Source organism: Amblyomma mixtum, chromosome 2, assembly GCF_055824585.1.
Source record: "Amblyomma mixtum isolate Tamu chromosome 2, ASM5582458v1, whole genome shotgun sequence".
NCBI classification, from domain to species: domain Eukaryota; kingdom Metazoa; phylum Arthropoda; class Arachnida; order Ixodida; family Ixodidae; genus Amblyomma; species Amblyomma mixtum.
In genome coordinates, this window is record NC_143013.1 from 57563807 (window position 1) to 57591470 (window position 27664).

General features: G+C 44.7%; 2 protein-coding genes across 11 annotated transcripts in view; one reads left to right on the top strand and one right to left on the bottom strand.

The window, feature by feature from the left end:
- Positions 1-24077, bottom strand: part of Ask1 (apoptotic signal-regulating kinase 1) — an 85497-nt gene extending 61420 nt beyond the window's left edge. For 9 of the 10 annotated variants that reach the window (XM_089571652.1, XM_089571650.1, XM_089571651.1 and 6 more), the window contains exons 1-8: positions 23976-24077; positions 15068-15212; positions 10848-11039; positions 7932-8042; positions 6707-6876; positions 5906-5981; positions 4408-4500; positions 3901-4007 (exon numbers count right to left, since the gene is read on the bottom strand). In XM_089571652.1, the coding sequence (XP_089427778.1) occupies positions 3901-4007; positions 4408-4500; positions 5906-5981; positions 6707-6876; positions 7932-8042; positions 10848-11039; positions 15068-15212; positions 23976-23986 (905 nt within the window). In that variant the 5' untranslated portion in view covers positions 23987-24077. Of the gene's footprint in view, positions 1-3900; positions 4008-4407; positions 4501-5905; positions 5982-6706; positions 6877-7931; positions 8043-10847; positions 11040-15067; positions 15213-16084; positions 16833-23975 lie in introns of those variants that run through there. The other variant, XM_089571644.1, reaches the window with a different exon arrangement.
- Positions 24078-25364: 1287 nt separating this feature from the next.
- The window catches only part of hgo (homogentisate 1,2-dioxygenase), a 41123-nt gene continuing 38823 nt past the window's right edge, over positions 25365-27664 (top strand). Inside the window, exon 1 of the mRNA XM_089571653.1 lies at positions 25365-25522. Coding sequence (XP_089427779.1) covers positions 25499-25522 — 24 coding nt within the window. The 5' untranslated portion in view covers positions 25365-25498. The remainder of the gene's footprint in view (positions 25523-27664) is intronic.

Here is a 27664-nt window from a genome sequence, read left to right on the forward strand (position 1 = left end):
CACAGTGAATCAACACAAAAGCTAAACACTGGCCCAGATAAGCAGGGGCGTGCAAATATTTGAAATTGCGCATACAAATTGAACATGCCTGTTATTTTTCATACACTTCACTTCACTTTAATACCTTAAAGACCTTCGTTAGAGGGTATTATACAAGGACTGGGGCACACAGAAATGAAAAACAGAATAAATAACAGATAAGTTGGAAGTTATACAAATATAAGATTTTCACTGAGCAAGTACACACGTGATTCTTTCGAGGAACAAAGATTGGCATGTGATAGCAGCAAGTTCTCGGGGAAGGCCGATGCGACGGCCGATACACGATGCGAGAATTAATATTTGACATTTTCAAACACAGTAAAATCTCGATGACACAAATCGCACAGGGTCTAAAGAATATTCGTATCACCCAAAACTGCCAAAATCCCTATGCAGCTGCATGGGAGATGCATTCATGCAAGTCTGTTTACGGCTGACGGAATTTATTTACGACCACACGGCCACCACATACTACTTGCAGCGCGTACCACGAGGCTGGCGATAGCGGCATCGGCGTTGAGCGGGCAGAGCTTAGTGCCCGGGGGTGCAGTCGCAACTCATGCATGGGTATCATCCGCCGCATTGAAGGAGAGCGTTTCGGAGCATCTGCAATTGTGCCCATTGTACACAATCTACCCTGGAAAGAACCGTACCATCCTGAAATTAGCATCAGCTGTGATCGTGTCATCAAGATTCTACGGTACTGGAAAATTTCCGATCTTTCGGCAGCTTTCCGATATTTCGGCAGCTTTCCGATCTTTCGGCAGCTTTCCGATCATTCGGCAGTGGTCGAATGCTATGCCAACTTTTCATAGATCTAAACGCAGCAAAACCACAGTACTTGGGCAAACTGTCCGAAGATCCGAGTTTAAAGTGTCAGGAGAACACTGCAGAGGTGTCCTCTTCACTTCCTTCTCAGTCGCTAATTGCGTGCACCGACCCCATTGAGACGCCGAAAGGCTAACACCTCGAACAAAATTTCGCAAGCGTGCTTTCCCACATACCTCACGCGATATGAACGACAGCCCAGCACCCGCTTCGAAAACAACGTGAAAGCGCGCGGTTTTTTGTTCGACCCTTCCATAATGTGTCACCCACTTAACACCAACACCCATGGCACTCGTCGCCTTTACAACTCTTCCAGCTCCGCCATTTCGTTTTGGTAAACCGCGATATGCGCGAAAGCCTACTTACGGACTTTTGCATGGAACTCCTGAAAGGGGGGCCCCCGAGTCGAGATTTCAAGCGAACGAGTGAAAATACCGCCTATTGCATAGGATTGTGCAACCCCCGCGCCTCTGACGTGTGCGTGACGGAAGACACGACAACAATAGGAGCCCCCCCCCCCACTGTCACTAGGCCAGAAAACAGCCAGACCGCGCAGTTTCGGTTTCTGAGCTTCGCCCCCAGCCCGTAACGATGGCAGCTGTCGACCCACGCATTCGTCAATCGTCCGAAACCCGCTGCGCGCGGCTTTCGGGAGCCGACTCGAGCGTCGCTGGTTATATCTTTTTCCTTTCAGAAGCAGTCGCTCTGTTCAGACGCCACCGTGCGTTCCTCTCGCATACGTCCATGTCGTTTAGTGCTCATCACAGGCTTCTCGCTGTTTGGGCAATAGAGCTCATAAGGCTTCATCGCATTTTCACATTTTCGTAAGTTTTTTTTTTTTCTGGAGGGGCATTTAATTACTCGACCTTCGGATAATTCGAGCATATCTTCTGGCTCCTCAAGGTTCGAATTAATTAAGTTTTACTTTTAGCAGCCAGTAATGTGTCATTCACAGTTTTCTTTTGCTCATTTTTTATAATCACAGTACAAGTTGTACACTATATTGCTGTCTAATCAAACAGTATATGTCTCCGTGCATGCCATATTTTTCGTGTGTGCGTGTTTGTGTGTGGTGTTGGGACAATCTGCTTATTTCAGTTGCAAAGACAATAAAACATCATTAAAAAAAAGATCATCAGGACATTTGCCAGCTTTTTCTTGCTGAAACTTTTTTCAGGCTGGAGAGATATTCGATATTTGAAGGGAAATTTTTTTATCATATTTGTATTTGATTCGTATTTGAAAATTTGAATACTATTCGCACACCCCTACTAGATAGCAGTGAATACCAGCCAATTCATCTGGCAAAAGCTTGAACACCAATACATTTTCAAACAAGAAAGGCAAGAGCACATACTCCGGAGCCTATGCTGGCAAGAGCACCTAAGCTTTTTGTAATGCGCTCCCGCAAAATGGTCTCACCTAGTATGAAAAGAAAGAAATCCTTGTGGACAGCACGTATTCACAATGAATGCTGCAAGGAATGCAAGTGTGACTGGTTTACAGAAACCAGAGTTAACAGCTGGACATTTGCGCATGAGTGCACAGCATACTGAACCAGTCACCGTGAAAAGAGCAAGAACTCAGCAAAGCAGCCCCAACAGAAAGCAGAAACTCAGTCGGTGCGCATCCAAGGCTGAACGTCAGGGGTACACATGAAGCAGATAGCAGCTGGTAGTAAAACGTCCACTTCAGACACAGTCAAATGGGCCAGCAGATACCCTTATCTATTTGACTTTTGTTGACTAGGCTTTTTGTACACTGATTTGCAAGCTGCAACACAGCCTTTTACTCCTGTGTTCTAGGGATGCCAACATTCATGAAGTGTGCTTTACAATGATGTTTCTGTACAGCATGGCCATTCAAAATACTGGTTGCCTGAACCACTATATACAGATACGTTTCAGTTTCAAATGAAGATACATTCACAAGCTTAGAAAAGAAAAGAAGAGTTGGCTGTGAATGAATTTCGGTGAGTCATGATGATGACAAAATCTTAGTACACAAATGCCATTTAGACATGAATGTCTTCTTCCACTAGCTGCTTGATCTGGCTCTCCCATGCTCGAAAGCTCTGAACACAGAAGAGAATAATTCTAATGCTGTCTTCAACTGGTCGCTTTTGATCACACTAGAGTGCTCCTATTGGCGACTGCACGATCAGCTGGTCAAAACCAGACCCTCTGACTACGTTTTATTGGCTCTTTCTGAGAGCTTGAATCACATTCCGAGCACCTGAATGTGCTGACTTTCTACTTAAAACAGCTGGGACGCTCTGGGTCATGTTGGTACTCCCACCAATCCTAGCATGGTGCTGGCACAGCGGCAATGTGCAATGAGGCAGATGTTGAAGGTGAGCGGCGGAGTGGCTCTGTGGCATCATTTTCACGTTCTTGCATTTGAGTAATGTTCAATATTCACACCAACGAAGTTCACGAGTATGTGCCGGTGTCTTAAAAAGTCTCTTCACTGTACACAGCAGCATATAGATCATCACACTGTCGGTGACTGAGAGGAGAACAGCGGTGAACACAGAGAACAATCAGCATTCAGCAACCTGCATCTTTAGCCGAGTGCAATGAATGTTTGAGAAACCAAATACTAGGAACTCATGAATAGAGCAATTCAAGAACTTGGAGTTTGGTTTGTATCAGAAAAACTGCACATCCCAACAGCAAACGGAAGGAACCATACTTTTTCGAAAGAAAAGCTTCTTAGTAGACACCATAAGAGAGTGCATTCAGCCGAAATTGAACAGCAACTTTTTTCTGAACTCTAATTAGCTTTTCCATGTGCACTTTCCCATGGCTCAAAGAAAACTACTGGCTGCATGATAGATGATCAAGCTGATAACAGAATAGCACTGTGCATGGTGCCATTTTTACAGTGATGGATGACAGTGAGAAGAAAACTATGAAGGGGACTGACCCAGGCCCCCAAATAAAAGTGCCCCTTTATCGGTACAAGGAAAAAAAAAACAAGAAAAATTACACTGCCGACCAGAAGCAGGCTGAGAGGCAACAAATTTACCTGTTCAGGGCAAACGCATAGGAGTGCTGGATGGCTGGTGTGGATGTGAACTTTATGTTTGGCACTGTTTGCAGGTCGTCCATCAGCTTCACCATGGCGTCGTAGTCCTAAATTGCAAACAAAAAATGACCAGGGGAGAAAAATGTATAAAATGAGATAAGTGTACAACTGTGACTTGATACAAACATAGTTTTACAAGCAGGAAATGTAGCACCAAGAAACGCAGTTACAAGAAAAATCTATAGTCAGTGGAACAATCATTACTGGAATCGACTCTAAGACTTTTCAAGCACAGAAGTGGATACTTCCACATCACAGCTAAAAACCCGACAAAAGCTCCAAATGAAGTTAAAAATATTTTCATTTTTCTGGTTATGTAAGTTCATGTATCCTTCCTCCTGCTTAAAGTATAACAGACCTTAATATCAGTCAAATAATTGTGACAATAGACAAACTGAGAGCAGCTTAAAACTGCCGTTATCAAATCAGCTCTCAAGAGAGACCAACCTGAATGTCCCTGAACGATATCAGCATGCTGAGTACGACATCCCCAGATATGATGTTGGGGTCGTCAAGGCGTTTCCTGAAGTTTCGTAGAGTCTGCAAAGAGGCGAGGAAAGAAAAACTAGAAGGGTAGTATTACATAAATGGAAACTGAACAGACTAATTTAATACCCACATCATAACACCAGCCAATCAGTGGTCTGCAAAAATTATGGGCGAAGAAAAACAAAAGGAATTCAGAAGCCTTTTCTAGCTGCAGTCAAAAACATGTCTTGAGTTTTCAGTGACAACAGCAGCATCTAATTATAAAAGGGCCAGTGTAAAACAAGCATGCCACTTTTTTTTTTTTTCAAAAAGGGACCTATGGCCAAGTTTACAACCAGACAGTGGAAGAAACATGAATTTAGGACTCAAGTGCACCGAGATCGGTGAAGTATAAATAAGCATGTGGTTGTCGCAGTCACATAGTCATATGCCTCTGGCATCACTTGCTAACAAAGAGACGGTCTAAGGGCTTAAAGCGATAGGGACATCAAGTTTTCAGGTTGTTTATTCGTTTTTTCTCGGTAATGGCATGCAGGGACTTAAGAATGACAGAAGTGGAGAAGACATTCCCCAGAGTAGTTTTAACCCTTTCACTGCCAGGTTTTTTTACTCACATCTGCACACCCCCTGCCGGGTTTTTTTTTGCATGTTAGTTTCCTGGAAATTTTTTGCTATTAACGCACTAAAATGCTCTGCAGGACATGTAGACATGTTTATTCAGGATAATGTTATAGATATTAGTTGTAATGAATCAAATCTTCCAGCAGCAATCTGGCCTGTCGGATTTCCTCTTCTTACGCAGATTTTTCGGTGCCAGGGGGACTTCATCGCTGTCATCACTCGACAAGTCTCTTAGGTGGGCTCCTTCCTCGTTCTCATTATCACTGGACTCCGAATTCACAAGCAATTTTGAATTTCTTCGTCCGTCAAAGCGCGGACGAGTGTGGCACATAGCCTCATGGCTGCTCTGCGCTGACCAAAACGAAGTGACTCGGATGTGGAAACATGCGCGCCATCTGTTGTTTAAAATTTACCCTCCAAGATCTATGAATTTACGGCGTCTCTCCATAGATAGCGCTACATGTTTGCATAGTTTTTTTTTACACGAGTATTATCGGGACCGGCAGGGGGTGAGTTAAAAAGCCAAAACGAGTTAACTCGGGAGAGGCAGGGGGTGTGCATATGCGGTAGCCCGAGTTATCTCGGGAGTGGCAGAATAAGGGTTAATAACTTATTGCCGCCCTGCCATTAACAAACACCTCTGGTTTAGTCCTCAGTGGCTGGTGACATCAGAAGACTATTGATACACCAAGACACCACAAGTCCCGTGAATTCAGAGAAAAGTGATGCATTCACTGCTCTGTAATCTGCTCCAAGCGCATTATGACCTTCAGTGGCTTCCCATGACGTAATAAGATCTCACTGCCAATGAGATGTGGCCACCAACAGCACATACCTTGGCCAATTCTTCACCGGTGTACATCTCTCGTGCTTTCCGCAAGTCAGCCAGGAACTTCTCCTTCATGTGGGCTCTGCACAGTGAGATATGTGCACCATGAGACCCCGTGCACGTTGGTGACAGTGCTTGTTAAGTGGACAGCACATCAGCATTCGAGTGAAAACGGCTTTCCCACAGACCCTGTTTACGTCGAATGAAGTGGCTAGTATTACATGTCGGGTGGTCATTCAGCAAACTGCTTCTTTTGCAAGACCAAAGTTCTCACTTGAACAGTAACCTGCTAATCAGTGCCTGAGTGTTGGTTAACTGCTCACTTCACACACTGCAATCACGTGAGAGTGAAAAAAATGTGAGCTTTGTCAGTTCTTCTCCCATGATCATCACAAACAACCCTCACTACACTCGTTAACTGATTACAGCATCACCACATTCTCCTTATCTGAGTACACAATGATGAGGTGACACTTCTCTTTGGAAATGGCACCACTGATATCAGAGGAGAACATTTCAATACAAGCGCAAAACGAAACTGAACCGAAAGGGCCCAAACATTCTGGTTGTAAACGAACTTCCTGTAAAAGTCGCACTCCCTAACTACTCCACAAAGTGGGGAAGCTGAAAGCTCAATTTAAACTCGACTATATAAAATACATTAACAGCACTAGCGGCCAGCCAAAACAATGAACATCATTCAAATCATATGAAAGTAAAAATAACCCAAAAGGAATAATATGAATGAATTGTCAGCTGACGAAAGTCCCCCTGATGTGACGGACCAACTGTTTGGGTGGAACTCACTTGGTTTGAACTTCAACATCTTGGAGGAACTTTTTGAGCTTGGCGTGAAGGGGCTGCTTGGATTCCACAGTGTCTTCAGCCACAATGGCCATCCCGGGCGTCTCGGTGATGACGCAGACACCGGCATCATTGACCTTGTACGTCGTCAACGGGTAGCTTGAACACGCAATCTAAGGACAGAAGGGTAGGAGCACATTCCAGCAAATGGTCAAGTCAAAACATGTCCAGAGTTCCTACCCTTCCACGAGAAAAAAAAAAATTGGCTATGGCTTAGCTTAGGTTAAGCCTGGATATCAGCGAAAAGCTTTAGTAAGCATCATACAAGGAAGCCGAGCGCGCGCCGATGCACAATCAGTAAACACACGCAGAGCATGCGAACGACGGCGAAGGTTGGCCGACGGAGCCGCGCTCGGCGGCGGCTCTGCTGACCACATGCGCCTCTCCAGTGACGTGACACGGCGAACTCGCGCACGCGCAGATGTGGCTAAAATTGATCACGGCGCACGCCAGACCCGGTGTTGACGAGCCTAGTGAAGCTTTTCGCTTCAAAACAAAAAAACAGCAGCGACAAATGTGCCATGCCATGACCACCTCCACAACCCTCAGGGTTCATGTGAACCTTTGCAGTGACAAACGCTTGAGAATTCACTCCCTGAACTGCCTGGATATCACTCTCAATGGCTAGCGGGTGAAGGCAAAAGTTTTTGGCTGGAACCCATGACCCTCTTGCAGTGTTAGGGAGTCCAACTATATCAGCCATGCGACCAGGACTGGCTGGATCCCATGACGAAAGGCGAGTTTTCGGTTTCAGTAAACTACATAGCTAAGTACACAAGCAACAAAAAGCTACGCCTCAGTACGTGTTGCAGGCTAATTCGTGCTAAGCCTGGGCTACCCGACCATATTGAATGCGTGCGTGCTACCCTTAAGTGCGTGCTACGTTAAGTGTTGCGTGCACAACACTTCTGCTAGGACAACACAGTGGAGCCCAAGGGAAGAGAATCATAGCAAGGGGAAAACCAATAGTCAGGCAGAGAGACAAGGTCAGCATGTTTGCTGGGAGAAGGTGCCTGGCATAGGCGCAGGAAAGAGATACGCAGAGAACACTGGGAGAGGCTTTTATCGTATGGCGATGTGACAATGATGCAGCAAGCATATGAGCTTCTACAACAAAGTTGTGATCCAGACACAAGACACAGAGATTGCGAAGCAGGCAAGTGCGCACCTTGATGGAGTAAGCCTCGCCGGGAGAGTGGTCGTTGTACAGGATCATGTTCTGCTTCATGCCAAAGCTCTCCCGCACGCCCAGGTGGTAGAAGAGTGGATTGCGCTGGTCCTGGTCGCGGAGGAGAAGCGTCACGGGTCATGGTCAAAAACTAGGCCATTGTCAAACCACAGGGTGGGAGCAAGGGGAACCACACTGAATGGCACAAAGCGTTGATGACAAACGAACTGATGATGAGATGTGCTGCCTGATATGTACCGTATTTTCCGGTGTATAAGACGCGGCTTTTTTTCGAAAATCTTGCTGGTGCGTCCTATACAAGGGTGTGTCTTATATGCGAATTTTCCATCTTTTTTTTGCGAGTTCATCGATTACTCCGGTTCATGCTCAAGCTTTTTTCACCTAAAAAATATCACTACCAACAACGCGGTTGTAACGCGGTTAATACTTCAATACCAGGACCGCCATGCGCGACATTCTAGGTGATCTTTATCATGAAACGGCGAGGATGACAACTTCCGGGATCACAAACGCACGGCTGTTTCGGAGGCTCCAAGCAAAAGTAATGAGAAGCGCCAAAAGATGGTGACAATCGCGCTTCTCGCCATTGTCAAGACAAGCCGGCGTTCTTTTTTTAGTCACCCTTTGCAACTTTTTTTGCTCCGTGTACGTAGTGCATGTTTCAGCCGAGTTGCTTCCAGAAATGGGTGAGCCTTTTGATAGCGCATCTGAAGATGAAGACTTCGAAGGTTTCAAGTAGAAATAAAATGCTGTTATGGGCATATGGGGAGCTGTATCGTTCTTTCTTTCTTTTTTGCTAAAACGTGGACGGGTATGGCGTGAGTGTTGCCTTTTTCGATCACTTAGCGTTGCTTAAGAATTGCTCACAGGTACGGTGCATTTCGCGATAGTCGCACAAGCGTGTTTAATTAAGCCTAACTGGGTAAACTGGGGTGCGTCTTATACACGGGTGCGTCTTATATACGAACTTTTTCAGTGACAGCTTGCATATAGGGCAGGTGCGTCTTATACAAGGGTGCGTCTTATACACCGGAAAATACAGTACATGCTTGCTTCACTAGAATAAATCTCTCAAAGAGCAGGAGTTAAGAAGAAACAAGAAACATACCACATGAGTGCTTTCCAATGAACCAGAATTGAAGACCATGTGCAGGAAAGAACAGCTGACACTAGTGCGTTTCCAACACAGATGCTTCATACACGATAAGTCCACTCAGCGCTCTGTAATGTTGCCGTTTTTGCAGCCTTGATTTTGACAACCAACATGCCTATCAACTATGTGTTCCTGAAACTCCGTTGCTCAGATTTAAAGGAAAAACTTCAGTAATTTTCTGTTGAAGAGTGGCTTCCCTCATAGGTTGCACTCTAACATGTTACAACAAACTCTGTCAGCAAACGAACCAGATCAACATACACACATGCGCACGCTGATTTGCCCTTAAATGAAGAACAGTTAAATTATGACTAATGGCAACAGAGACAAAGGAGGAAGAGGCATGAAAAAATAACAGCAAATGAATACCTGACAAGAAAAAAGTCACCAGCCCAAATCTCTTTTGTACTGACAAAAGTCACATTAAGTATAAAAACGAGCTCACAAACATCGTGAGCCATGGGCGGACAGGAGTGTGCATTTACATCGCTCAAGACTGTCTGAAATCATGAGTGGCGAGCAAAATGCCTTCATGGTTAATTAGGCTCAGGACATTCCGAGGTTGCAATCACCAGCATAACGAGGCCACGACACTGAGCTGAAATGAGTCCCTGGACACAGTGCCTGAAATTTAAACAAACGCTTACCCAGCAGGAACAAAATATTGTCAGAGAAGGCTAGTCTTCATTTTCTGAGGCAGTTTGGTCTCCGAGCACCGAAGTAACATACCCACTACACCTACTTCCTACCAAAATTTTTCTTCTTTTTTTTTTCACTCTGTTAAAGGGACACTGAGGAGAGCACTATTAATAATTTTTTTATAGTAAAATCCGATAGTTCGGCATGTCATGGCTTTGTTGCCACTTGGCCGGCAGCGAAAGATGCATTTATTTCTAAGAAATTTGGATTCGAAGTTGGAAAATGTTTTTCCCGCCGCTCTGATTCAAACTTGGGATTCTCCTATGACGACACAGGACTAAGAGACGTGAAACATGACGTGCGCATGACGTAGCACAGACTCCGTGATTTCTGGCGGCCAGCAGTGCGGCCTAGCAGCAGCCGAAAAGAAAGCTACCGCCGGCCGCACATTGAAGACATCTATCGGCTATTGCGGCCGTCGCTACAGTCGCTTCGATTACGTTTGCACTGGCGTTTTGCCGGCGTTACGATGGATCCCGCTCTCGAAGTCGTCAACGAAGTTCTCGCAAATAGACACCTTTAGCATACCGTGTACCTTGTTACCGCTAGCGGAATACCGGGAGCCCGCCTACCGCCGGAAAACAGGCGCTGATTTGTCCCGATGCTTCAGGAGCGCGCGTAGCTGCCGGGCACGTGGCACCATCTGGCGACGTCAAGGAGATTTGCGCATGCATTGGCTGCGCCTCAGTGATTCATGGCTTCTCGGTTCCTGGTGTTGCTAGAACCATTCGTTCTAACAACACTGTTTTGTCCTATGATCTCATCACGCTTGTACTTGCGAGTTTGGCCTGTGGCGACGATACCTGTATTTCGGTTCTTGCTCTTTTCTACGTTACAAGAGCTTTGTTGTCAGTATGAGTGGCGTTTTTGTCATCAGGAGCTGGTATTCTGTCGATACAAGCCAACTTCGATTTCTCCTCAGTGTCCCTTTAACATCTTGAACTTGCCAGCATGTGAGTACGAGGTTGCTGTCGCCATGTGATGGTTTTCCCATTCCCCTTGACAGTTAAACAGGCACTGGAGAGTGAACAAGTGGCACCCACCTGAATGGAGACATCAACGAGGGCCACGTCCGCATTGTAGAACAGGTCGAGCACCTTGGTCTCGCCAAAGTCGAGTTTCTTGAAAGGCAGCTCGTGCAGCGTGGCCCCAACGCAGTTGGATGCCTTTTTGATCTCTTCAAAGGCCGCCTTGCGCTGGGCCAGTCGCCCGCCCGCAGCGCCCGTCCCAGTGATCTGGGAAAGCGGAAGAAGGCAAAGGCAGGAGATCACCACGCCCTCTTTAGCATTCCTTCAGGCTGCACTTAATGGGAGAACGGGGCTTTCAGCAAAATTTTGTTTATTTCTTGATGCACTCACATGAAATTTTGTGAGCATATTAGAAACACTTGTATGACTACTGTGACAAAACTTCACTGTTATATTCTAGAGAACTGCTTTCAAATACATATTTTTCCTGTGAATCTTGTAAAACAGCCGCAGAGTTAAGAAAATGTGGCAGAACGCTGGTTAACATTCACTGCGCTCCTAAAGGTGTACCACAGGTCAAGACATTTAAAATTTTTTTTTTTTGGCAAAACACTATTTTTGTTATGAATTTTTGTGATACGGCGTCCAACGATGTATCTGGAGTTAGAAAAAAAAAATTTCATGCGAGAAGCTAAGATTAACAAATTTGAAAAAACAAAGAATGTCTTGACCTGCAGCAGGGCCCTAGGAAGGCAACAAAAAAAAAAACGGGGCTAAAATAAATAAAATAGTTGTGCTTCACAACTCCAGTGTCTAGTCAGAAGACCAAAACGAAGAAAAATGTCGAATGTTTGAGTGTTTCCCTCCAATGCATAGCCCCCTCACTTCCCAAAACAATCTTTTTAGAGTATTTCCCGGTCTATTTCAGTTATGAAACTTCGGAACAGCATGAAAAACGAAGGATACAAGTGGAAACATCATGTATAAAAAAAATCAATTATTTGGGAGAGTGGGAAGCTATGTAAAAAATAAGAATCTTTAAACAAACAGTCAGGATTACGGTTTTTATTTTATCTGATAGAGCACGTGTAAACAACCGTGAATTTAATTATTTTTTGTTTTATTGTGAAAAATTTCATTAAAATCACTAGTCACGCCAGCAGTGATATGTAAACTCTAAAATGTAAGAATAAAAAAAGCTTTGCCATATGTAGCTGTATATGTGCCCTATGCAATGAAGTAGGATAGGTATTTCTAATAATACTAAAGAGGCAATCTATAAAAAACTGAACAAAGTGCGCTGAAATGACCTGATTTTATGACACTTATTCAAACAATGAGCTGCACTGTCAAAACTTTCACATCAATTTCATTTATCTCGTAGTTGGATACAACTCAAGAACGAAGCGGCTTTTCTCCGTCAAAGGACCGCCTTCCAAACTAATGGTGCTGGCCGATTCTCATGCGCCTGCCAACACAATGATGCAGAGAGTAGTGGCCGATGAAAGGGGATAGTACCCTCCTTGCATTGTTACACTGCTCCCTGCATTGTCATGCTAGCAGGTTGATGAGAATCGGCCGTCGCCATTGGCTGGAAGGAGGTACCTTTGTTGGGGAAAAGCTGCTACGTTCTTGAGTTATATCTGACTATACTAGTACACTGCATGATCCTGCATGTTAGGAATAGACACACAAGATTTCAATTAAAAATATTCATTAACAGAGATGTTACCAATTCTCACGTAATGCGATGTTGAGCAAAAAGCTGTTTTGAGAAAAACGAAGACGAAACGCTGAACAGTATCAAAGATATAAAAAAAAAAATGTCTGGCAGTTCAGCATTGCTAAGCATGAAATATTGTGTGAAAGCAGTTTTTTGCAGGTGGACACCAACGCCACGTACTTCAAAGTGCGACTGACCCAGGGAGCCAGTTATGAGCGTCTCCAACCTTTTCCATCGTCAATGCCAATTTACGCAATATACAACAGCGGCCTATGCTCCAGTGCCGCGTTTCTGCAGCAATTCTGTCAACGTCAAAGCGTATTGCTCTAGTGCCGTGTTTCTGCCACAGCGTTGTCCACAGCGTTGTCCACACCAACGCATGCAACGCACACCTCTCTGTCACTACAGCCACAAAGCTCAAAGCAACAATATTAGTCTGATAGCAGAATTAGTGGATGAAGAAGACGATGTGTAATGCACAGTGCGAGAGTGTGTTGCAGTTTAACACGAAGTGTGATCGGCTGCGGCGATAGCCTAATGCTCTTGCGCAGTGGCCAGTGAAGCTAATCTCTTCGCATCACAGCAGGTTCGAATTCCAGTTGTGGATATGTATTTGATTTATTTTATTTTGATTTATTTACTTCACTTGGCCAAAAGCCACAAACACTGCAAGCACACAAACATCGCAAGATCCTACTCGGGGTTTACCCATCAGAAGAGTGTGTTTGCATTAATAATTACTTCAAAGCACAGAATGCACCATTGCCACCCCTAAGACACAGTGAGGTCTTCTTTGCTTACACAACTGCTCATCTCTTTTCTTACTTGTTTCAGGTAGTTATCTCATTAGGTAGTTATCTGGGGATTTTTCACTTACAACGTTGACGACACCAGGATTTCTGCAGAACATGAGCCTTAACGCTATTGCATTAAAAGTTATTACAGGGACTCTGAAAGGGGCTCTAATAAAGTTGCGGTATGCCTGGGATATTAAAGCACGCTGTTTCATGAATATTGTCCAGCAAGAATTTTTAAGCCGAAAGCCTTTAATGCCTCATCATTGTTGACAGAAGGTTGTCAGCAGAGGTGTCATGGTTTTCCATTGGTCAAAATGGTTATGACGTCAAAGTGCACGGATTCGAAGTAATGAGGTCACCTACGGATGCCGGACGCCCCCTTTTGGAGCAGACAACTAATAAAAAATAGCTGTCGTCCGCTCCAACAGGGCGCGCAAGGCGTCAATGCCTTGCTTTCCACAAGGAAAGCCTGCAGGCTTTCCACAAGGCGTAAAAGATGGTTGGTCTGTTTATGGGGTTTAACGTCCCAAAGCGACTGAGGCTATGAGAGACGCCGTAGTGGAGGGCTCCGGAAATTTCGACCACCTGGGGTTCTTTAACATGCACTGACATCGCACAGTACACGGGCCTCTAGAATTTCTCCTCCAAAGAAAAATTTCTCCTCCAAAGAAATTCTAGCCGCCGCGGCCGGGATCGAACCCGCGTCTTTCGGATCAGCAGCCGAGCACCATAGCCACTGAGCCGCCGCAGCGGCTCAAGGCGTAAAAAAGAAAAAATTATTAGAAAAAAATGTTCTTCAGGTATAATGCCAAAAGTTTGTGCACTTAAGTTGAGAAGCTTTACTAACAAGCAAAAAAAAATGTTCCATCAAAACCTGCCAAAAAATAAGAAAGTTTGTGTTGAAAGCCGCGTATCCCTTATTTGAGGATAAGTTAAATCCAAAAAGTGGAATGTAGAAGCAGAAGACGAAAATACAGCTACCAACTAGAGTGCCATCATTGTATTAGGCGCTGCCCACATTAATGACGTCCCACTCCAAGGATCTTGGCCGTGTTTTCAAGACATACAATAAAGGCAGGCAGGTTTTGCACAGACACGGTAGTGCTGTGTAGGCAATTGGCAATATATGCGACTGCATATTTGAAATAAATGAGGAAAAACAAAATTATTTACACATAGTTGTTTAGTACAACCTGCTATTTTATGTTTTTAATTAATTAATATGCAGAAAACATCGCATTTTACGTCCAACAGAAAACAGAAATATATTAAATTGCTTTTTGTGGCAAATGCTGACCCCCCAAAAAAAAGCCATACTGGAACTTTTTTCTGAATAACCCGATTTGTACCCAAATTTAAGGCAAACAAATTTTGCCCTATGTTTACCTCCCCGAATTTCGCAGAAAATAAAACCTGAAAATGAAGGGCCCCCATTTCTACATAACCGAAGTTCGAGAGCCAGGACAGGGGTCATGGAGACACTAGACGTGTTTGTTCCTCAACAAAACAAGAAATTAAGTTCCGCCAAGCGGAAGTGATGTTGCTGGCGCCACCAATATTGTGACCACACTGACCGTATAAAGGCAACCTTCTCAAGCTTACAAGGCGACCTTCTGTGAAAGGTAGGTCTTCCAGCTGAAACCTCAGCCACAGTTCCTGGGGCACTCCCACTTGCTTCAAGCGAGTCACGACCAACACCATCTAGCTCTGAGCTTTCTCAGCCAAAGAGAGACACGCAGAGCATGCGGAGAATGGAAGAAGCAGCTGGAACCCACCAGGTCGATGACACAGACGACGTCCATCCTGCTCCGTGGGGGGCAGGCACTGGCCACGCTACAGCATGAACGTGCATCCGCCTCGCTCATGGCCGGGCAGCTCACCTTGGCTGGAACCTCATCTGAGCTCCGGCACAGGGCTTTTCTGCATGCACACACACACGGACCACCCCTCACATCTGGATCGAAAGACTGCACTGTCTCACACTCAAGGCACATCTAAACAATGTTTTCTCTCCCTCGATGCAATGCTTTATCAAAGTGCTGTACTTTCCAAAGCGCACTACTCAGCAACAAAGTTCATGGAAAATGTCATCACGTTTAGAGACCTCCAGAACTTAATTAACCCTTTCAGGCGCTTTGCACACAATGGCATAAGCGGCAAACTTACAGCTTTTTCTGAGAAACTGGAGCACTTAACAGTGATTTCATTACTTCAGTCAAATTGAACACCCTTCTTGTTGCAAAAAAGTTGCTTTTTTTTGTACCATGTAGCGAATGCAGTAAATAATATTTCACATAACAGTGAGCTACGTAGCACTTTTTTCGCCGTTTTTGTGCAGACAGACTTTGCCGCAAGTGAAAACATCAGTTGTTTTCCTTCAATTTCGAGCGTAATGTGAATCTTTGAAACACAAAGTGATTCCACAATCACGAGGGTGTTTACCTGACACAGGAGAACATTTCAATGTTACTATTTCTAACAAATCTGACACCTTGTATGGAATTCTCCACACAGTTGTAAAAACTCACCTGCTGGTCTTTCACATTTTAAAACTAACAAATTCCCTTTCCTGAGGCCTGAATATACTACTTAGGTGAAAAAATTATTGATTTAAGTAAAAACAAAAAATGGCACCTGAAATGGTTAAAGCTGAAAAAGACGTCCCGGTCCGTGTTGTCACATGACCGCACTGCTAGAAGAAACAGCAGATGCTTCGGTATAAAAGATTGGCTGGATCCAAAAAAAACTTGATTTACAGGTGGGAAAAAAAATAACAACAAAAGTCTGCTCACCCCATTCAAAAAGATGACTGCACAAACACACAACGTTATACAACCACCGGGAAGCTGAAAAGTAGAGCAACAACCACGCAACCTGCTACCATTCGTTGTGCGACAGAAGTTGCGCGCTGCAGTGAGCGACATAAGCGCCCGCCGAATGACGCACATATCACACACACCCTTGACACTCTCACACCAACAGAGCAGGGATGACACGCCTCGCCGCACATCGCTGGCTGCGCGGACACGCATCATCTGGCCATCACAGCCCGTTACAATAGCGAGCGCCACAATTTCATCACGCGTTTGCCGTCGTTAGCAGCCCCCTCGGCCACCTCTCCAGTCCTCACCTTCCAAGCGGAAAAAACACCAAAATTAGTTCCTGATATTTTTCACACTGCAAATCGGCTCGCGAGATCTCAGTGTGCCGCAGCAAAAGGGCTCCAATTATTTTGACAGGTGGTATACACTGATGTCTTGGTGTTTGGACCATTCGCTGAAGCCAAAGTCCTGAGACAATGCCTTTCAACTTTCACCGGTCCATAAAGCAACATAAACACTGCTGCAAAATGCAAAATCGAAGAGGATGAATGGAAACTTTCTCTTCTTAACACCTCACAACCTTTTGTTCCCAACATAAAGACATAAACCCTCACTCAGGTTGAGCAGTATTCAATGCAGCCCAAGCTTTTCGACCTTTTCCTCTCTGTTTAAACAGTGTAAGAGCACTTGCGCATTTCAACATCACCAAATTTTGAGAGTCGTGAATGAAAACTAAACCCACCTTTTCGGTGGTAAGGGGCAAAATAGTTTAGCTTAATGTTCCACCACGGTACGCCATCATTATTAATGTCTGAAATACCACTCCAAGTACAAAATTAGTAGCTGTAGCAGAATGGATGTTTGTCAACATACAAACCAAGAAGTGTTCACATAGGTACGGGAACTAGCAGGGTCAGTGAAGCATATCAGCTCTGGCAAATATGGTACAAGTGGGATGTTTCGCACCAAAGGACTCTCTTTTACAGAACAATGCATCAATCACAAGTCAGATTAACAGCATATGCACATGCGTACACATGCACACGTGCGCGCACGCGCAAAATCCACTTGCAGTAAGTACGTAATTGTGCACATAAGTGGTATAAGACTCCAAGCTATTGCCTCACGCTCTCTCTGGGCAAAAAATCTCAGGCACTGCAGCGTTGTGTGGTGGCACACATTTACTGAGAGACTAGCCACCTTAAAAACTTAGTAAACACCAAAGTCAAAGGTACTGAAATTGAAATGACAATACCAAAAGTGTTCTTTACTGGGGTATAAATTATGCACTTTGATTCTACACTGCCCTAGGTGCACATTTTAGAAAGAGTCAAGGCCAGTGATGAGGACGCAGGTGCCTCTATGATTGTGAGAAAATTTTAACCCAACAACTACTCAGGCCATTTTCTGAACTGAAAGTTCTTCCAACTTCCAGATAGACTCACCATTACCAGTACCAGAGCTATTGCATTGTAGTTGAGTACTAAAGAACTGATGCTTGTATATTTTCACATTAACATATTTGACAGGAAGCAAGCAAAAAAAAATCCCACAGTTCTCGCCCTCCCCCAGAAAGAACGAATGATGTTACTTTGAATTCTTAGGCTACATGATACGTGAAGTAAGAGGTCCATGAATGTGCTGCAAGCTTTGAAATGATGCATGCCTTCTACGGGTCACCTGTGAACCATGCTCGATGAACATGGGAAAGAAAGAGTTGACGAAACTTTCCAATAGAGAATACGTCTCATAACAACAAACATGCTCTAGTTATTTCAAAGAGAACCCGAAGCTGCAGGCTAGTGAAAAACAAAACTCGTACAGAGAGTAAGCACTTGTTTGCACTTTATTTCTCTGTAAGAGAGGTCTGCTTTCAGTGCACTGCCACATGGCATGTGTTACAACAGGTTAGGCATAGAACTCTCACAGAGAGACCAGCTCAATGGGTAAACATGAACACCACGGCACATCTAAAGAAGTGGCTGTATTCTATGAACAGCTTCAATATAGGTGGACGTCAAAATCTAGGTTAAGGCCAAATGATTCCTGCTTTTAGAGATCGAAGACAGAGCATGAGAAGTTGAGGAGAAACAGCAAAGTGCACCCACAAGACGGGCACTGTTTCGACGGTGCTTGATAAGATAAGATGGAGTCCAGTGTATAAGAAATATGGTGCATCAAAATTACGGTTTTGCCTATTTGGTTGGTGTTCAAGTCTTGAAGAAACAAGATGCTGTTTGTCTCGTCATATGTTTGCGTTGTCGTCTGCCCTTGTCTTTTTGTGTTGTTTCTTCAAGACTGAACAGAATGCAGCAGTACTTTCGAAAGAAAACTAGACCATCATAAATGCATTTAGACAGCACTTTGCCTCAAAAGTGCAGCAGTCAAGCCATTCTCAAAAGAAAGTTTTATATAAGCCCAGTAGAGCTAGTAACTCAGCTTTAAATATTATTCGGAAAAAGGCAGCACTCTCCAACAGAGACTGTCTTGAATCTGAAAGCTCTGGATACAAAAGTATGACCTGGTTAGAAACATCACTGCGTTTTTTGTTGTTTTTAGCTCCATGGATTTGGTCCTAGCACCTCTGCATTAAAGACACTTAGTGTTGCAGGGTTTCCACTAGCAAGCTATTTTCATTCCCCAGAGGTGGCTTAACCTTTATGTGGAAAAGCCCAATACCTTGCTAGTAATATAGGAATCTGGCCAGTACTCTCTTGTACTAAAGTTAACACAATTCTATATGCTTCATGCTACTAGTATTTAGTGCTCAACTACGGCAAAACTATCAGTCACATACAATATTCCTTCAGTTTGCTGCTCTGACCTGATGGTACACAAGTAAATATAAAACCACCTCATCGCATGAATGTATGCTACAACTACACATTCATTCGCAATGAAAACAGCAGGTACTGCCAAGACAAACAGCAACCCACGTCATTTCACATCCCACCACATACCGCGTATGCATCACTACGGCATGCAAAGAGATATAGCACAAGTAGTTTTTGGCACACGGCCGAGCAGCAAGGGAAGGCTGGTAGACACAGATAAGCAACTGATAAAAAAAACAAGTGCAAGCACTTGAGAGTCTTCAAGTATAACCTAGGAGACACCAACAGGCAGCAGTGATTCATGATGTACAAACATCCGCACCTGGCGGTGATCACGCTTAATCTTAAGCCAGCCAAAAAAAAAGGGGGGGGGGGGGGGGTCAAACAAGAAAACAGGTATCTGAACGTGAAATCTCCTCAACAAGACGGGATCTGTCAGACAACATAACGGACCTTGGCAAGTCTAAGGAAGCAGTGTTTACCTGCGCAACGTTATTATGAACCCTAGCAGGCTTTTCTGAGCGTCATTTTTACTACAACAACAAAAGAGAAGCTTGTAAACAATGGGCACTAATCAGTTTGGACACGGAGAATACACCACCCACAAAGAGGTGAGTAAACACGGAACTGGTCGTGCCATGCAAACACATTTATCGAACATCTACGATGTTTCCCATTGTGAGGGGCTTTCAACTGCTACACACTGGCAAACGAACTCAGAGCATATATGTGCAGAGATCCTCAATGTTTCTGAGCCGGTAACGTATCCAGACTAGTTGGACACTGCCAAAATATCGCTTACTTTTTTGAGCAGCCGCGGAGAGCCATGGCATACAACCAGCACATGAGATAAACAGTGTTAACGCCGCGGCCAAGCTGTTGGAGAGAATTCACCCATTGTGTGATGCGAGGCTGATGTATTATCGCGACCAGATAAGAAAATGGTCTGCCCTTTGCCAGCACACTGATCCGGTTGGCACGGTCACAAAGTGAAATACTGCGTTTCTTTGTTCCGCTGACTCCCGCAATTCTTTACTATTCCTTGATGAAGGGAAGGTGGGTCTTAAAACAAAGTTGAGCTTGTCCAAACTTTCAGCAAACTAAGCTAAGGGTGCGGAAATGAAAAAAGCGTTCACAGTACTTAAAACAAAGTGAAGGGCCAGTCAGTGACATCACTGAAACAGAACTCAGAGAAACATTGCCTAGTCTTCAACTGTTTCTAATGCCCAATGCCACACCACCAGAAGGATGCTGTGTTCTTTCACATCACCTCTGTGTGAGCAGTTGTCGAGCCATGTTTTAGTGAAGACTGAACCATGTTTTAGTTAGGACATCACCCAGCTTCCCTCTGGCACTTGGACTCCTCTACCACATCTAAAGTTCCTCAACCAATCAATTAGACCGTATCATCACTGTTGTTAATTGCTTCATTTAAAGCACTGAGCAAGAAAAACAGGAAGGAACAAGCGCACAACTGCCACAAATTAGGGCACGATGCCTCCATGCTCGAAAGAAAAGAAAGGGCAGAAAAAAATATGAAAAAAAAAAGGAATAGAGGGGGAAAAAAACGGTTGCAGTCTTTTCAAAATCCCACAAACCTCCTCTAAATGACAAGCATTTATAGGGTCTCCATAAACTCCACCTACGAGAAAAGATGTAGGGTTGGCATTAGAGTCTTTCATATTTGCTTTGCCTTGCCAAACATAAAACAACACGGCTGGCCCGTAGCCATATCGTAGGCCTGATAGCCACATGCATGTGAGGTTTGGCAAACACGATCAATTACTACTACATGGTTTTGGTCATATACACAAGTACCACTTGTTAATTCAGTGATGCTGTGCAGTTGAGTTCTAGTTTTATGGGGTTTAACGTCCCAAAGCGACTCAGGCTATGAGGGATGCCGTAGTGAAGGGCTCCGGAAATTTCGACCACCTGGGGTTCTTTAACGTGCAACTGACATCGCACAGTACACGGGACTCTAGAATTATAGATAAGAATTATAGATAATAGATGTTTGTTGAGATGGTCTTGCAAAGAATCATACATTACTTAACACATGAACTGTAGACATAGCAGCATCCACTCAAGTACGTATACATCACAAGAAGCATTCCCTGTAAGTTGTGTTCAAGGAATAAATCTTAAAACAGTGAGGGCAAACACGAAAGGAGTATGATGCATGAGCATGACCAAAGGTATAGATGTCCTCACTTTCCTTCATCATGTTAAAACCTTGTCTCCCCTCCCAAACCTCAATCTGCAAAGTATGCTGGCCCTTACCCTCTGCTATGCTATGCTTCCTTGTTTCCTTCAACCTCAGCATTCCTATTCTCAACTCGTAAAAAAAAGGATGATCTCCAACAGCCTTAGCTGGCATATGCTGACATTACTACATAGTGCTAAGTAATGAATGTATAATATAAGTCCTCAACATGCTGTAAGGGCAAGTAAATTTTGAACTGACCATGCAAAGCTTTCATGGTCTGATAAAAGCTTGCACATTATATCGCCACCATCAGAGCAAAAGATGAGCATGTCATTTGTAGAACTAATTCGATTTATGTTGGGAAAACAAATGATGCAAACTTTCTTGGGATTACTATGTTTAACTTACACATGCGCTGGCGAGGACATTATGCAGGTGACTGTGGAGGACTAGTTTGGGACACGGGAATAAGGGATGGACTTGCACATTCCAGGTGTGTTTAATGCTACCGCAAAGCATGCTCTATAAAATACCACAAAACAAAAGCAACAACACAGGCAAACATAAAGACAACATGAGAATACCACATGCGGAGAAAAGTTGCACGCGCCCCAACGTAAAAAATGCAGGCCTTTTATACATGAGAGAGCAAGGTGTAAGCTGAACGTAAGCAGACATGTGTGCCACTCCCATATTACCTTTGCAAGTTGTAGAAAACAAGCTTTCCAGAAATTTATTTCTTCAAATTTCTATGCACTGGCTCCAACCACATTTCGCAAAATTTTTAGATGCCATTAAGGCATTCAATGTGCGCAAGAAAGGTCCGCATACAGTTTTCAGTATTTTGCTTAGTGAAAACCTGGTCTCCTGTAAATCGAAATGCAGCCCAAATGTATCTTGAAGTGCCTTTCATAACTCTCCAGTTAATCGTGTTGGATACTAGCAAATTCTCCAAGTTACCTCAAAAAGAAAAATGTGTACAGAAATTACCCACCAGATGACGCTTAACATTTCCAGTGACACACTTTAACAAAAGCACATCTAGTGAAGGCTAGGTGAGATACGGTGTCGTGAAGTCACTTTTAATAGGTTCATTCCATGTGAATCAGGTATGACTAACAGATGTGAACTATTTGTTTTAACAGAGCAAACCTGCTCTCAACAGGGGCTTTTAAAACGTTTCGTTCTACATTTAAAAAAGAAAAAACAGCTAACTGAGGCCGTGTATTCTAGCACCTCGTGTTTCTCTAAGCCGACGTCTGAGGTCTAACTCTTGAGATGAAACTTCGCCAACTCGCTTACTAATGAAATGATAAGACTGCACATTCATGGCACAATCGAAAACGGGTTTATTCAAGGCCGCCGCAACCTGGCTTCAGGCAAGCCAGCGCGATAGAAAAACGAGATCCGAAGGCTCTTCACCAGCTCGCTCGGAAGAGACCCAGACCGATGCATCCATTTCGAGCCGATCGCCGCAATACGTGCCGATACGCGGCACAGCATCCCGTTGACCGCACAAACACCCGACCACAGCCCACGCGAGTCCAAAGTGCGAGCCAAGTGCAGTCCAACCACGGCGTTGTCGCTTCGACGGCACAACTACTGCGCGCGCGCGCTCCTCGTTTACGATATACGCAATAAAAACTACAGCACCGCGACGCGCTCTCCAACCCAGCGCAGACATATCTCCGCGGCCGAGCTCCAAAACAACAGACAGAAGCCCCTACGCCCGCGGGAGCTGGTTGCTGCGGGCTGACGATATGAAGTGCGTGCGTGTCGGATGAAAAAAGTACAAACAAAACGAAACTAAAGCGTGAAGGGATATCCGCTCATTTACCAGTCACTGCGCTGAGCTCGTGGCACACATTACGCGGACGACAAAGCTACCGCGGAACGCCTTCCAACGATCCAGCATGAACGGCGCTCAATTTGAGCGCGAACTGAGCGAATACTGGCGGCCGCCTCCGATTTTGAAAATTGCTGCTATAAGACTTCAGGGTCGTAAATGTTTTCTCTGGAAATTACTGATTCTTGAGGGCGAATATCATCACTTCGTTTCAAACAAACTAGGCTACGAAGTTTGCAAGCAACTCGCTAAGGAGCGCGGAAGCGTAGAAAAGCGAAAAAGAAATGATTGAGAGACAGTTTTGGCAATCGCCGTAAAGCGTAGTATAACAAGGTGCAACCACGAAACATACAACACGTACCCGTCGGGGCTGCGTTGACCTCCAGTCAAACAGCGAAAAATACTTCGGCGTGTTTATTTTTCGAGGTACTCTCGGCGACGGCTGGGCGTCCGTCTCAAGTTTTTGCTTTCCAAATTTGGAAGACAGAGTGCTCTTTACCAAGCACACACGGTTCGAAGCACAAACACAAAACCCGAACGTAGATTAAGCCGCACGCCGCGTTTACTCGCAAAAAATAACGAGACGTCAACAGGGCCGTTCTCCGTGAGAACCGTACGATTGCCTCACAGCGTTACCAAAAACAGCTGCTCGCGCCTTCGTTTACACCAGGCGGGATGTGCATCCCGCGCGACGGTATAAAAAGCCCAATCGGAACGCAAGCCACAAGTGTGCGAGCAATGCAGTCACTGGCCGCTGAAGTGTCACGACCCCACGGCGAACATATCCGCGAAAACGTCCTTGTTGCGAAGTAGCGCGGACTTCAGGGACGGCGGCAAAATCAAGCGAGCGGGAAAGCGATTGCTACGCATTTTGTAGGAGCCCGTCGCGTTCGTAGGTACCACGAATTCCTTCACTGACACGCCAAGATACCAAAACTGTTCTACTTGACTGAAAAGGTATCGTTTCCTTACCGTTTGAGCATGAGAATGGCATCCAGGCCCCGATTACCATTGCCCCGCACGAAAACCTCTGGCGGGCGCCATGCTTAATCACGTGATAGTTTTGAATTCGCCATGTTTGTTCACGTGACAGTGACGCTACGCTAGAATTGGCTAGAATAAAACTAGCCCTTGAATAGAATCTATGGGTGCGTTCCAATACTCCCAAGTAGACGTCTACTTAGACGTCTTGCCGGACAGCGGCCATTTTGAGACTCGTTCCAATTTTCACGAAGCCGTCCAAGAAGACTGCTTCGCCGAAGTCCACATCGATGCAGGCTAACTTCCTGTCTAAAGATGGCGGAGCAGTTGGTGCAGTCAGAGCTGATTGAGTCGTGCTCTTGGTGGGCACTGGAGCCCGGAGACGCACCATCTTTCAAGTGTCAGTCATTCCGTTAAGTTGATTTTTATAGGAACTGGTGGCAAATAAAGCCGTCTTTGTGGACCTACGATTATATTTGTGAATCGAGCGAGAGGAAATCGTGCGGGTGAGATCGTCTGCTATGCAGGTGAGATCATCTGCTGAAGCGGTAGCGATGAACGCACCATTATTGCAGAAAAAATAAATAAAATAAGAACTAGCAAACTACTAACAGCGCGTTTTTAACTTGTTTTATTAAGAATTTTTAAGAACATAGGAGTGCAACTATTCCCAAATGTAAGTTCAGTTTATATGCCGCAAGGTGGCGCGTGAAGTAGACACGTTCCAATATGTAGACATGTAGACGGCTTCCTAGACGTCACACTAGACGTCTTGTCGGACGTCTAGAGAATTGGAACGCACCCTATGAACGGCAAGCATCATTTGATGCATGATTTGATGCAAAATAGCAGTGTACTAACATAGGTGGCTGAGAGCAGGTAAAGCTACAGAGAAAGGATACTCCAAAAACGTGCAATTTTGACCTGCCAAAAATTAAATCCTTACTAGTTGTTGCGCCATCTTTGTTTCAGTAGTACGACTACAACAATTTGCGTTTTCTGCATCTTTCCTAGATGACGCTAACGTTGGCTAAACTGAGAGTTGAAAAAAAGTTGGAAGATTTTGACAACTAATATAAATAGAAACACATTTATTTTTGAGCCAGTTTTTTGCATTATAATCGATCGAAATTATAGATACTTTTTCTCGCAAATTGCTTTGTGATATATCTCTTTCGGTCAACAGATGGCCTCCTCTGTCAAATATTGTTCGAATAAAAGCCGCAAGCATGCTATCGGCTGAACTCTTTTAATATTATTAATTCTATCCATCTTTTCTCTGTTTTGTGCTTTCTTCCAGCCCACATCACTTGCGTTTTGGCGCGAAGCGAATATAAGCTCGAATGACGTGGCGGGGAACCCGCAAGAGGACGCCCGGAGGTGAAGAGCGAAACCAGAAGCCAAACTATCGCAGATAAGCAGGCAGCCGCGCCAGAGTGCGCTAATCAGCCAAGTGCCAAAAGTCGGCTGTCTTGCTCTCGGGCGTCGCGTGTTGTGTCTGGGACGTCTCGGAAATGTCGAAGAAGGAGGAGCTGCATGTAAGATTTGTACCTACTACGATCCTTTGCGCTTTGAGGGCTCGTCAACTTTACAACAAAGCGAGAAACGTTGCGGCGGTGCATGACTGTGAAATGGGGAATAATTAAATTAATGCTCGCTGTAAACGCAAATGTGTCGCTATAAAGCGCGTCTGCATGCATTTCATTGATTTTGGGGCTAAGAACATGCGCAGAGAGTAACGTTTAGAAAGTTTACTTCATGATTAACACCGCTTCATTGTTAGATGCTCTTGCAAGTGCAAAGCGTACCGAGAATACGCGCGTGCTTCCAGTGTCACCAATAGGATAGTTGACTAAAGTTGTGAATATCTTGCACATACTTGCAGCAGTACCTTCATTTTTTGGGCATTCATGCCGTAGAACCATCCGTAAGCCATTACCGCGAGTGTACAAGAAGAGCTAAAGATGGGTTAATATTGTTAAGCTGTCATTCATGTACAGCCAGGATTTCATGGTCGCCTATGATCGTCTAGTAGAAAGTGTGGCAGAAGTTTGTATCAACTAGCGAAAATATTCCCGTTTCTGGCACCCTCCACTTAGCGCGGTCACTTGCAAAGGGCAGTTTCGGATTTCATAGCACGTAACGCATATGCACAATCTCTGGTGACATCGTGTGCACAAAAAAATGAACGAACTAAAAGTTCCCGACGCGCCTGCTCTGACCACAGCCACAGCGGGTGACAGGCTTGTCTGCTGGTTTTCTGTTTCCGCATGGCGCGAGACGAGCGTCACGCTGTGCGTAGCAGACGACATCTGACGCCCGAGGGCAGCCATCTTGTTTTTTTTTCTTTTCCGTCCGTATCGGACGGGCTTTGGAACGCGCTTTTCACTGGGCGTTTAGATGTATTGGAGAGGAGCGGACGAATAGGACGAAGAAAAAGAAAGATAAATGCTTGGAACGAGCCAAACAGGATTCTCAGTGGACCTCCTCTTCCCAGCCGCAGGCTACGGTTTCTTCAAGGACGGCGGGATGGTTGTTACATAGGGTAGCGTGCGTAGCGACTACTCGCCGGTGGTGTTACTTTACGCGAAGATGGCGTAAAACTGGTCTCTTAAAGAGAAGTGGAGGGGGAAGGGGGGATTGTTTACCACTAAGGCTGAGCCAGAAGGCAAAGGAAAGTAGAAGAACGTAGACGATATTATTGCGGTATGTGGCAGGGATACAGTGATCTTCTGAGAAGGCCAGGGGCATTGAGGCCGCTATCTAATGGGTCACGGTTTGGAGGGTTCCGAATGAGTCAAGTATGGTAATCTAGGGATTTATTGTCTGGATGAAGATAGCCGCTAACAGCACACTAATCGTTTGTGAGCCCAGCTGTCGCGAGAAAGGATGGACTCAGAAGAACGTGTGTACTCTATGAATCATTTGGTTGCTCGATAGCAGTCAAAAGACGATTATCGCGTGAGATTCCGCTGTTCTGAGGACATGACGATCAAATGTGTTTCCTAGCAAAAATACTGCTTTCTAAGAACTTTTGGTGAAGGCTGCTACGATTGTGTTGTATTTAAGTTAAACGGACATTGCTAATCTTCAGTAATAGAGAAGGTGTCTGAACGAACTATACTTCCATGTGATTGTTTTTGTTGTTGCTGTTGTTACGTTTGTCAGAAGTACGTTTGTCACTCAAAAGGTAATCGCGTGGCTTAGAAAAATAGTGAAATGTTTCAAGAAGACTTGAATTTGTTGGACAAAAATTGATGGGAGGCTAATGCAGGTGCTGGGGGTAGCCTAGACCAAGAAATAGTATTTTTTTACTTGATTGCCACTTGAAAACTTACGAAATTATATAAACAACTTTCCATTGGACATGCGCGTAGTTTCAAGCTGAAGGTATGTCGCGAATGCCAGAGTGACTTCGTTGCAAATGGGGTTCGCATGAGATGAGCAGAGCGCGCGTAATTTGAAATGCCCATGTCGGGACATCGTGTCTGTAACACTGTTCGTTAGCTACTGCTGTTACGCAGGGCTCAGCCGCAGTCTTATGCTTCTGCTGGGCTTCACACACTTTCTTCTCAGCATGGAATTGAGAACTGACCTAAATTGATTGAAATCGAAACTACCAGTGGTTTAAAGTACCCCGGCCTATGGAGGCGAAACGCAGAAGCAACCCGTGTGCTGTG